Source organism: Nicotiana sylvestris, chromosome 2, assembly GCF_000393655.2.
Source record: "Nicotiana sylvestris chromosome 2, ASM39365v2, whole genome shotgun sequence".
Classification (NCBI taxonomy): domain Eukaryota; kingdom Viridiplantae; phylum Streptophyta; class Magnoliopsida; order Solanales; family Solanaceae; genus Nicotiana; species Nicotiana sylvestris.
The window spans coordinates 144,732,463-144,745,223 of record NC_091058.1 but is presented as its reverse complement, the minus strand read 5'-3'; the positions used below and the strand labels follow the sequence as shown (position 1 = coordinate 144,745,223).

The 12,761-nt window shown below is 41.7% G+C and overlaps 1 protein-coding gene across 1 annotated transcript; it reads right to left on the bottom strand.

Annotated features, from left to right (window-relative positions):
- Nucleotides 1-6,180: 6,180 nt before the first annotated feature.
- LOC138885722 (uncharacterized) lies at nt 6,181-12,126 on the bottom strand. Its single transcript, XM_070166699.1, has 8 exons — nt 11,077-12,126; nt 10,365-10,512; nt 10,042-10,259; nt 9,364-9,552; nt 9,091-9,261; nt 8,640-8,841; nt 7,049-7,296; nt 6,181-6,708 (listed from the first exon to the last, which is right to left on the bottom strand). The coding sequence occupies exons 1-8, from the start codon at nt 12,124-12,126 to the stop codon at nt 6,181-6,183; spliced, it is 2,754 nt and encodes a 917-aa protein (XP_070022800.1).
- Between the last annotated feature and the right edge of the window lie 635 nt (nt 12,127-12,761).

Below are 12,761 nucleotides of genomic sequence, written 5' to 3'. Positions count from 1 at the left end.
GGGGAAAATATTGGGAAATCTATTTTCATGCATTAGAATTGATTTATTTAGCATTTATTGATGTTATTAAGTAAATTATACCTTGATTCAAGCGGATTGGAAGTGGAATCGAGAGGTAAATCGGTAATTGAGGCTTGATTTTTGTCCTTGGAATCGAGGTAAGTGTTTGGTCTAACCTTAGCTTGAGGGAATATGTGTTGTGTCTTATTTGCTCTGTGCTAGTGTCAAGTACGATGTATAGGTGAGGTGACAAGTATCTATACGTTGGTATCAAGCATGCCCGTGCGTCTTATACAAGGATTGTTGTGATTTTTATTATGTATTGATTATGGTTAAATCGATGATTAGCACCGTGGAACAAGACTTATGATAAATTCTTGGTAATTGAACACTGTCGAGTATTAGCTCAAGTTGAGATTCATTTTGTAATATAACTGTTGAAACGAGATTGGTTATAGCTGATTCCCTTGCCGGGATGTTATTGTTTATATTGTTGATTCCCTTACCGGGACGTATTATTTATATTGTTTGGGTGAGGAAGAGTGTAAACACGAAGGGTGATGCTGTGAATGATATTGTGAGTGAGTGTTAATGCACGAAGGGTGATTCCGTGCCACGAATTGAGAGTTAATGCACGAAGGGTGATGCCGTGCCGGTATTTTGAGAGTTAATGCACGAAGGGTGATGCCGTGCCATGATTATGAGAGGTAAAGCACGAAGGGTGATGCCGTGCCATTTCTGTTTTTTCATATGGTGAGAACGAGAGTAAAAGCATGAAGGGTGATGCCGTGCACATGTTACTGTTACATTATTCTTGTTGATATAAATATGATGTTCGTTATGCTTCTCTATTGGTTTATTGTTAGACCTTGATATTCCCCGCAACATTTCCCCTTCCCATCCTTATTTGTTATTTCATGTTTCTACTGTTCTTTTTATATATGATTTAACTGCACAGGTTTATATGGTTGTCGTGTCCTAGCCTCATCACTACTTCGTCGAGGTTAGGCTCGACACTTGCCAATACATGGAGTCAGTTGTACTGATACTGCACTCTGTACTCTTTTGTGCAGATTTTGGTGTCGGACCCGGTGAGTAGCTGAGGTAGCTTCTTTCAGTCTAGGGAGACAAAGGTAGATCTGCTGGCATCCGCAGAGCCTGAAGTCCCCTTCTCTGTTTTAGCTTTCTGCTGTCTCTTTTCATTTCGAGAACAATTGTACTTCTTTCAGACTTGTATTTGTAGTAAAAATCTTAGTCATTCGTAAAATTGTGACACCAGATTCGTGGGTAGACATGTATTGGATTATTTGAATTTGTTATAGCACTTCCGCACTTTTCATCTGCTTAGCTTTAGTTACTGTTTATATCTGGTTGGGTTGATTGCTAATGTGTTAAAAACCTTAATAGTTGGCTTGCCTAACTTTCACGAGTAGACAATATCATGACTACCGAAGGTGGGAAATTCGGGTCGTGACAAGGAGAGGGAAAAAAAAGGAAAGGATATAATTGAATCCCTTAATTGAAATCACTAATAATGGGGTGTGATCTTTTTAAGGAACAATGTATACAATTTGTAAGAAAAACCTAAATATTATTAAAAACTACAAAACATAAAGAACATAGGTAAATAAGTTTCTAATATATAGTATAGCTAGGTAAACATCTTTTAATGGGGCTCTACATGTTTTCTTCCCCTTCGAGAAAATTTTACATGCTATATCTAAATAATGCACCTTATTTATTATAAACCAAAACACTTTAAAATTTTCATTATTTATAGTTACTTTTTATATTTTATAGCAAAATACAAATATATACAAGTGATCCTCAACTTTTCTTTCAACCCTCTCTCTTTTCCTTCAAGTCTCTCTCCTTTTTCCCTCTCTCTTCGCCCTCGACAAGAGCGTCATTTTCTCTTGCAACTCACCGCCGACTTGTTATATGGATTTTCCGATTCAAAAAATAAGAAGAAAAAGAAGCGTTTCAGTTACTACTCAAAGCCTTGAGATATGAGGTTGTTGATTTGGATTATGATGACTTTGAGGCTGACTTTCAAGACTTTAAAAATTCATAGCTTCTTTTCCCTTCTTTGTATCTAATATCTAAGTGATTCGTTTGAATGGATTTTGGTAGATACAATGTGATAGTGTATTCTTAGATCTGGTCGAATTTTTGTTCGTCTTCATTTTTAGTTTTAATACAATTTATACAATATTTTGCTTGCCCCGAAGACGCCATCTCCGACAACTTTCTTCTCTTCTTTTTATTGAGTCACATACAATGATGCAAATACATTGTAATTTGTACAAATACACTCAAGTTTGAGTGTATTTTATATTTTTTAAATGCAAATACAATTTTTTTGCATTTTCACCTGTATTTATGTATTCCAAAGGTTATTTTTTGTGGCAAATCCCTATATTTGTTTTTAATTTTTATTATTTGAATACCACCAAATTAAATACAGTGAATTAAATACAACGTAAAAGTAACTAAAAATGAATACAGTAAATTGAATACATCCAAATATCACCATTTTTTGTGTTTTTTGTTGTTTGAATGCTGTTGAATTGAATATAGTGTAACATAGTTAAGAATGAATATAACCGAAATTAATACAATATATACAACCGAATTAAATATAGAGGTATACACCCTATTTCTTAATTTTTGTTGTTGTTTGAATACAACTGAGTTCAACATAATAAAATTGAATACAATATAAAATATATATGAACGAATAAATCCTAATTAAATACAGTGTATACAACCGAATTGAATATAGCGATATACATCCCATGGCAAGCAATTAGTAGTTACAAAATATAATTAGCTAAATGATAGCTATGCCTAACAATAAGCCTCCAAACAATAGTTATTTCTGAAAGTTCCCTTTTCGTCAACGCTCGCTCTTTCCCAATTCAAATGGTAATATTGTTGACTGCTACCACGACAAGGGAAAATAAGCTGTGAAATATTTTTTCCCTTTCCTTATGAAATCAAATAGAGTTTCCTAATTTTTATTTGTGGAGGGGACAAGAAGTTGTAAGGGTTAGCCAAGGTGCCAGAGAGGAAGGACCGTGACCTGGACCAAGTGAAGTGTATTAAGGATGAGGAAGGTAGAGTGTTGTTGGATGAGGCTCTGATTCGACAGAGATGACAGATATACTTTCATAAATCCTGAAGGATGAAGAGGATAGGAACATTGTGTTGAGGTACTTAGAAAACTCCGAGAGCCGTGATCACGCCCACCTATGCCTTATAAAAAGGACCCTGCGGACGTTGCAAATATAACCTGAGTATTCTGCCCAGAGTCGAATCCACAGAGAGTTAACCTATCAATCATTATCTTTAGACCCACTAAACTCTTGAGAACCAATTTCCCCAAATGTTTGAATCACAGTTGATGGTGTCTTCAATAACTAAAATTGCAAGTAAATAAACAGCTGTAAACTAAGGATGCTAAGGTTGTAAACAATAATGAGAAAACGCTAAGGTAATGACTTCCCCTATTGATGGAATCCCTTCTGTTTATGCTTCATACAAATTGACCAACACCTCTCTATCAATCATGAACACTCATCTTACCGTAAATCTCTCCCGAGTAATCACAGTAATATACTCAATGCACTCTCCTGAGATACACTAGCTAGCTCTAATTAACACGGTTCACTTTAGATTGCACTCAAGGCTTCGTTATCCATAATCCCGCCTTTAAACCCGCAGTTATAGATTCCTCTTATACTTTGGGAGTGGTGTTGTTCAACAATAACCTAAATATGCACTCTCTCCCGAGTTATGCACACCAAATAGGCACAGCTAATTGAGGATCCTGTTAATTAACTACAACATGCACAAAGTTGAACAAATAAAGATTGAGACTAGCAATTTGTATTCACATAAACAAGAAGTTTATCCCCCAATAGGTTCCATCAAAACCTTAGACAAAGGATTTAGCTACTCATAATTATGGGTAAACAAACTATGAAAATATTCATGATTAAAATTGCAAGAAAAATAAAGAGAAGAAGAAACCAAGATGTTTTGGGTGATCTCTCACACTTGTTCTTCTTGCCAAAGTACTCTCCAAAAAAACCTGCCTCTCTTGGGCGAAGTCTAATGTTTAAAATAGGGTTTTGGGCTAAAAATCCCATGTTTTGCACTTTAGTCCCTGAAGTTCTCCGCCTCCGCCGCGGTTCTGCCGCGGTCAAACTGCGGCCAAACATGCTCTCTGATTCTCACTTTGTCTGCAGCCATCTTCTACCGCAATTCTGCCGCGGTCGCGGTGGAACTGCGACAGTCCTCTTTCAGTTCTAACTTGAGCTGTTTCGCGTGGTTTACTTGACAGAATTTTACGATCGGCCTCTTTTTCTCCATATTTGATCCTAAAAGTACTCCATAGCCTTCTCTGGTCATATATAACCCGCAAAGCATGAAAAACACTAATAAGAGCATTTTGTTATCACTTTTATCATCCAAACTATACAAGAAGGTGGTTATTTAGGGCCTAATTATAGTTAAATTCACCTATTATCAACACCCCACACTTAAACCTTTGCTCGTCCTCGAGCAAGTTAAACCACACTTCTAGGCCTAATCGTTCGATGCATTACCCAATTTTTTTTTGTTATTTTTTTTATTTTTATGCCACACCCGCCATTATGAAGGAACAACCTAAGCAGTGCAACAGTCACGCCTCAGATGAAGACTCTAACACCATGACACACTCATGCTCACTCTAGTTACTCTAACAGAGGTGAAAACTCACTTTTTCTTCCTGAGTCACATGCCCTCACATCATAATTCTGAGAGAAGTTCCACACACATAAAATTCAAGCAACAAGGAACCAAAGATAGGAAGAATTCACTCACTCTCAGCAAAGAACATTCACATGCCACACAGACACACCATAAGCTTGCCCCTAGTGTAGTACTCTAATAATCGAGCTATTCAGTCAAAGATCAATAGGTCTTTATTTGGTTGTAATGTAGGCTAAGGGACAGGTAGGATATATTTGGATATAGTGACTAACCTCCCTAAGCACTTTTAATACACACTTCCTTTTATTTCAATTTCCATGCTCAGACCACTCGTTCTTCCACATTTTAGTTCATAGGTGACCCCCACTTTTCTTTAGGTGCAACTGTTTTTTTTGAGACTTTTACAAATCCATTGCACCATTCAAGTATTTCTTTCCTGATTCCCCTTTTTCCTACTTCCTTACCACCCCACACTTTGACTTTTGTATGTTCTTTAGTAATTCAAGTGCTTCTAGGAGGTACAGGTTCAAACAATCAAACTATTCAAACACAGGGATATAGGTCATTATAGGGTTATCAAAGAACATGTTTCAGGCTCAAAGGGGTTAACTATGGCAATATATACAGGTGGATTCAGAAATATACAGGCTACACAAAGAAATGCCTCAATCATCTCTAAAACCAAACAACTTCTATTTCGCTTTGCAAACACACATGGCAAGTTCTAAGTATCACATGCAAGCACAGAATACAAGTAATAGCTCATACACACTTGACATGTAACTCATTCCGAATCAGTTTATCAACACACTCATACGAGCGTTCAAGCAAGACAGGATGTGCAAAATTAAGGCATAGATTTACGAGTCTACAAATGAGCCTAGACGTCGCACCCTCATGTTCGTTTTTGTTATTCTCAGGTGTGTACATCAAGGCTTGCATTCTAGACTTCACCCATTTTGGTCCTAAAACTACAAACGAAAAATCTACCTAACCCGGTTCAAGGAAAGGCCTTGGAAAAGAACTGTGGTCAAAAGAAAAACTAAGGAAAAATTACTACACTACCTAAAAAAGAAAAAATAAAATAAAATAAAGAAACTACATGGACTACTTCCCTCAAGAGTACTGTCCAAGTGGTCCGTCCTCAGGAAGAGTCCTCTACATTTTTTTTAAATCCGACTTTGACCCTCAAGAGACCCGTCGACAAGTGTCCGTCGTTGGGCCAAGTCAGTTACTTCTAATGTGAGTACAGTCAATTATTCACAACAACACCAATCAAATACTACAACATACACCATGTCTATATACACTACAATACATTACCCGAGCAAGTCTCCCACCCCACACTTAAATATTATGGCATGTCCCCATGTCATATAAAAAATAACGAGCAGAAGGGTAAGAAGACTTCCCTGAGCCTCAATCAGAGTCGGAGACGGTGTTGGGGTCCACATGGCAAGCTCTCCCCAAAGCACAGAACCAGGACATAAACCGACTCTCAGACCTGGCCTGCCGCTGAGACATGGCATCCATACGCGTGTGTAGGCCCTCCACCGAGGTGCGAAGATCCGTGACCTCTTCCTCCATAGTACGCAACATAGGCTGGGTGAACTGTGATCTGGATAAGCCTGCCCCAGCATGGGGGCGCCGAGAGGGTCCGACACTGTCATAGGATCTCCTGGATGGTGCCATGGGAACCGGGTCATCATCTTCATCATCGATCTGAATGGTGGTGCATGCACCCCTGCCCACTCTGATGCCCGAAGCTTTGAAAGCTGCTTTAGGGGGAAACTCTCCATCAGTAGGATTGGTGGGGACATTCTTCAGCAGGCACAATGTAGTCACCAGGGAGGGGAAGTAGAATCCCTTTGACCTCAGCGGGGACCGTATGATCATTTCATCACCAATAAGTTTTGCCGCATCAAAATCTTTCTTTGTGACGAAGCACTATGTCAAGAGGGCTCTTTGGAAGTTCACGTCAGTCATGCTGCCTGGGGTAAGAACCGGTTGCAAATGACAGTGAGCCAATACTTAGCCAAATGGGTGAATGAATTGGAGTTCAGGGTGATATGGTCACGTATCCAGATTGGTTGCCCCCTGCGCAGAGTGCATCAGTCATAATATCCCAAGTGACTCCTGGTGCGTCCTGGTAATAGTCGACGTCACCAGTAAACCGAGGCAGCCGCAACACCTGTTGAATAGTTTCAACTGAGGCATCTACCCATTTGCCCCGCACAGTCACCTCCCGCAACGTATGTGATGGGCAGTTCGCGTAGAACTCTCTTACAAGTATCCTGTTCACTGTTTCAGGTTCATCAAATAAGAACTCCATTTCCCTCCGCCGGATTTCCTCATACATCTCCTCCTTTTCTGCACGGAGGGCTGCCTTGTCAATCGGAATCTCAGGGATGAAGCTCTTTGAGGCCTTGGCATGAAAGTCGCCCTCTGCCAATTCTGATTCAAACCTTGAGGCATTATATGTAGGCTGTTGGGACGTGCCTGCCGATCTCTTTTGCTTCTTACGAGCCATAAGACCTGCAAAGAATACAAGAGAGCCATCAAAAATATCCTACATGTGCCAGCCGGATGGTTACTCAGACTTCACCACCCGATGGCACCAAATAATATCCCCCATTTATTCCATTCATACACAATGCCAAACCCCCAACAAGTGAGGTGTTCCAGGTTACAACCTCCACAATGGCCCCACAACTTTCTTACAAATTATGGCATACAACACCCCACACTTACTCCCTCAAGTGATTCACGTTTAATATAACACCACCATTCACCAAATACAATACCACCACAACCTAGGATAGGCACAAAATGCCTTAAAATAGCACCACAAGCCCCAAATTTTCGGCCAAAAAGGGCCCTCCACCAAACTACACCGCAAAAATTATTTCTAGGCCTCCAAATCATCTAAACAACCCCCACAATCGAAGTATAAGAAAGACCCAACCATTTTAGCACCAAACAAATCCACAAGAAGTAAATACAACAATAAAAACAGAGAAGAAGCAAAAATTGAAAGAAAATCTACACTATTCCTACCTAGGGTTTAACTAAACTAGTTTAAACTAAATTACACTAATTATAAGAAGAAATAGAATCAAAAAAAAGAGAACACTTACTTGATGAAGGTTGGAAGGGGTGGGTAGTGGTGAGAGGAGGTGTGGAGAAGATGACAATGGCGGTTTTTGGGAGTGAGGGAGGGATTTGAGAGAGAAAGAGAAGAGAGGATATGGAATTTTTTTTTTTGGGGGGGGGTGTTCTGTTTCTGAATAGGGAGGGGGAATAATTGTGTTGGGGTGGATGCAGGGTTAGGTGAATTAGAAAGGGGGGGGGTGAATTAAAAAGGGGGGGGTGAATTAATAAATTTCTGCATACCTGGGCCCGACGGGGTCTGCCGTGGTCGCGGTTGAACCGCGGTAGACGAAGTTCAGATAGGGGTTCCCACCGCGGTTCTACCGCGGTCACGGTGGGAATGCGGTGAACGAAGTTCAGAGGGGGTCTCTGATCGTGGTTTGACCGCGGTCGCGGTGGAACCGTGGTCTGGGCAGTTGTTTGATTTTTTTTTTTTATATATAATGTGTTACACTTACAACAATTTCGTGGGTTGCCTCCCACGCAGCGCCCGATTTCACGTCGCGGCACGATGGAGGATGAGTGCATTTAAGGCTCGCTCGACCTCTGTGGTTCAGTCAGGTGCAACTCAGACACTCCTTTTTTCTCGCTCATGCCCACATATGGCTTCAATCTTTGACCATTGACTTTGAATGTACGAGAGTCATTCTCTATGGCAATCTCAACAGCTCCTGAAGGGAAAACTTCAACTACTCAAAATGGTCCAGACCATCGTGACTTAAGTTTACCTGGGAACAGACGTAGTCTTGAGTTGTATAGCAATACCATATCCCCGGGTTTGAAATTTCTCTCAACAATGTTCTGGTCGTGTAGCCTCTTCATTCTCTCCTTGTACAATTTTGTGCTCTCAAAAGCAAGATATCTGAACTCCTCGAGCTCATGCAATTTAGTGACTCTTGAAGTGCCCGCAGCTTCCATATCTAAGTTCAGCTGTTTCAATGCCCAACACGCTTTATGTTCAAGTTCCACTGGCAGGTGGCAGGCCTTCCCAAACACCAACTTGTATGGTGACATACCAATTGGAGTTTTGAAGGCAGTTCTGTAAGCCCAGAGTGCATCATCTAGCTTCCTCGCCCAATCAGTTCTTGTGGCGTTCACAGTTTTGGTTAACACACTCTTGATTTCTCTGTTGGACACTTCAACATGTCCACTAGTTTGCGGGTGGTAAGGAGTAGCCACCTTGTGGCGCACATCGTACTTAACAAGCAACTTTTCAAAGGCCCTGTTGCAGAAATGCGTGCCTCCATCACTGATAATTGATCGTGGTGTCTCAAAGCGGGTGAATATGTTCTTCTTTAGAAATCCCACCACCACTTTTGCATCATTGGTGGGTAACGCCGCAACTTTCACCTATTTGGACACATAGTCTACAACAACAATAATGTACTTATTGCCATAGGAGCTGACGAAGGGACCCATGAAGTCAATCCCCCAGACGTCAAACACTTCTACCTCTTGAATTGGGTTCATGGGCATCTCGTGGCGTCGGGAAATGTTCCCGGTCCGCTGACATTCATTGCAGCCCTTCACCCATAGGTGCGCATCTTTAAACACTGTCGACCAGAAGAATCCAGCCTCTAGCACCTTTGCCGCTGTCCTAACCCCTCCAAAGTGTCCACCATACGCCGATGCGTGACAAGCCTGCAAAACAGAAAATTGCTCTATCTCGGGGACGCATCTCCAGATCATATTATCAAGGCATATTCTAAACAGATAAGGTTCATCCTAGTAATACTGGCGGCTTTCACGAAAAAATCTTTTCCTTTGGACCGATGAAAAGTCGTGAGGAACTATACCACTGGCCAAATAATTAGCAAAGTCTGCATACCATGGCACTTCCTGATGAGTGGTGGCGAGCAGCTGCTCGTCTGGAAAAGTTTCCAGTATTTCCTCAACCTCAACTACATTTTCAGCTCCCTCAAGTCATGATAGATGATCAGCGACTTGATTCTCAGTGCCCTTACGGTCACGAATCTCAAGATCGAACTCTTGCAATAGCAACACCCAACGAATCGGGCGTGGCTTAGATTCTTTCTTTTCTATTAAGTACCTGAGAGCTGCATGGTCAGTATATATAATTACCTTGGACCCTATCAGGTAGGATCAGAACTTGTCAAACGCGAACACTACAGCCAATATCTCCTTTTTAGTCACAGTGTAGTTCAATTGGGCTCCACTCAGCGTTCTACTAGCATAGTAGATTGGGTGCATCAGTTTGTCTTTCCGCTGGCCCAGCACTGCTCCCACTGCATAGTCACTGGCATCACATATTAGTTTGAACGATTGCTCCCAGCTGGGGGCAACAATGATGGGTGCTGTGACCAGTCTCTTTTTCAACTCCTCAAATGCTACCATGCAATCATCAGAAAACAAAAATGGGTGATCTTTTTCTAACAGCTTACAGAGAGGGTTGGCGATTTTGGAGAAGTCTTTTATGAACCTCCGGTAAAAACCGGCATGTCCAAGGAAGCTTCTGATGGCTTTGATTGATGTTGGTGGAGGCAGCTTTGCTATTACATCAACTTTTGCGCAATACACCTCTATTCCCTTGCTTGACACCCGGTGCCCCAAGACTATGCCTTCTTGTACCATGAAATGACACTTCTCCCAGTTCAGAACCAAGTTAGTCTCGATGCACCGTTTCAGCACACGCGTCAGATTTATCAGGCACTCATCAAATGAATTCCCCACTACTGAGAAGTCATCCATGAACACCTCTATTATGTCCTCAACCATGTCAGTGAATATGGCCATCATGCACCGTTGGAATGTGGCAGGTGCATTGCATAGGCCAAAGGGCATCCATCTAAAGTCATAAATACCATACGGGCATGTGAAAGAGGTCTTCTCTCTGTCCTCCGGTGCAATGGAGATCTGATTGTACCCTGAGTACCCATCCAAAAAACAGAAGTGTGACCTCCCTGCCAATCTGTCCAACATCTGATCAATGAAGGGAAGTGGGAAGTGGTCTTTCCGGGTGGCTAGATTCAACTTTCGATAGTCCATACAAATTCTCCAGCTTGTGACGGTTCTTGTTGAGATCAATTCATTGTTGTCATTTGTCACAACCGTCATGCCACCCTTTTTAGGAACACATTGCACTGGGCTCGCCCAGCTGCTGTTAGAGATTGGGAAAATAATATCCGCATCCAACCACTTTATCACCTCCTTCTTCACCACTTCCTTCATGTTGGGGTTCAGCCTCCTCTGATGTTCCCTAGAAGGTTTGTGCCCCTCTTCCAACAGACTCTTGTGCATGCAGTAGGCGGGGCTGATCCCCCTAATGTCTGCCATGGTCCACCCCATGGCAGTTTTGCACTCCTTTAGTACCTGTAAAAGTTTTTGAACCTGCAGATCTAACAAACTAGATGAGATAATAACAGGTAATGTGGAGTCAGGTCCCAGAAATTCATACCTAAGGTGGGCTGGCAATGGCTTTAACTCCAGCTTTGGTGGTTCTTCAATGGATGGCTTAGCTGGAGGAGTTTCTCTCTTTTCTAAGTGCAAGGGCTCAAACTCTAGATTTCTCTCCCAGAACCCTCTAGCTTCCAATGCCAACACCCATTCCACCAAATCCTCACCATTCACTTCATCTAAGTTCATCAAACATGCAACAAGGGGGTCCTCAATTGTCAACACCTCATCATCGGACTCTACAATTACATCCACGTCATCAATAAGAGAGTAATTGGCGAACTCGCTTGGTCGCCTCATAGACTTCTGCACATTGAATGTTATTTCCTCATCATTGAGTCTCATTTTGAGCTCCCCAGTCTCATAGTCAATCAGAGCTCTCCTCGTGGCCAAGAATGGTCTTCCTAAGATTATAGGAATCTCTTCATCCACTTTGCAATCCAAGATAACAAAATCTACAGGGAACACAAATTTCCTCACCTGAATAAGCACATCATCAAGGATACCGAATTGACGCTTCATAGTCCTGTCGGCCAGCTGCAACAACATGGAGGTGGGTCTAGCTCTCCCAATGCCCAACCTCTTATAGATAGCTAGGGACATAAGATTAATGCTGGCCCCTAAATCACAGAGCGCCTTAGCAAAGGCGAAATTCCCAATAGTGCATGGAATTGTAAAGCTACCTGGATCAGACAGCTTTTCAGCAATAGGTCTCATCACCACTGCACTACAGGTCTGAGTAAGTGTAACCGTAGCCAAGTCTTGAAAATCAAATTTCCGGGACATCAAGTCCTTTATCATTTTTGCGTACCTAGGCATCTCCTTTAAAGCTTCAATCAGTGGAATATTTACTTGGATTTGTTTGAGCATTTCAAAGAACTTTTTCTACTGCTCCTCCTTTTGATGCTTGGCCAGCCTCTGTGGAAAGGGTGCAAGAGGTCTCTTCTTCCCAATCACTTGGGACTTCTCTTTATCAGCTACTATTTCAACTACTGGCTCTTCAACTGGCTCAACTACTTTCTCGGTCTCCTACTGAATGTTCTTTTCTTCCTGAGCAGGCTGGACTGTCACCTCAGTCAGTATCGTAGACTCATCCAACTCAATGGGCACTGGAATGAATGTCTCAGCATGTATATTTTCTCGAGCTCTCTCTTGTTCTACATCTAGATCCCTGCCATTATGGAGACTCACCGCCATCAGCTGCTTTGGGCCATGATCTTTTGGATTAATCTAGGTGTCTGCAGGTAATGTCCCCTGAGGACGATTGTTCAGAGACATTGAAATTTGGCCCAATTGCATTTCAATATTTTTGATTGCTGCGACATGTGCATCTACTCTTTCATTTATTTTTGCATTGGACCCAATAACCTGCTGCATCATTGCTTCAAGTCTGGTGAACCCATCTTCTTACCTTCCACCATGCTGTTGCTGAGGTG

Bases quoted from the DNA above. Each gene is read 5' to 3' on its own strand.
- LOC138885722 (XM_070166699.1), bottom strand. From the start codon at position 12,126: ATGATAAAGGACTTGATGTCCCGGAAATTTGATTTTCAAGACTTGGCT. The intron at 10,513-11,076 runs GTGATAAAGTGG...AACTGGGAGAAG, and splicing joins AGGAAGTGGTGAAGAAGGAG to TGTCATTTCATGGTACAAGA. The intron at 10,260-10,364 runs GTTTTTACCGGA...ATTGCATGGTAG, and splicing joins AAGCTTCCTTGGACATGCCG to CATTTGAGGAGTTGAAAAAG.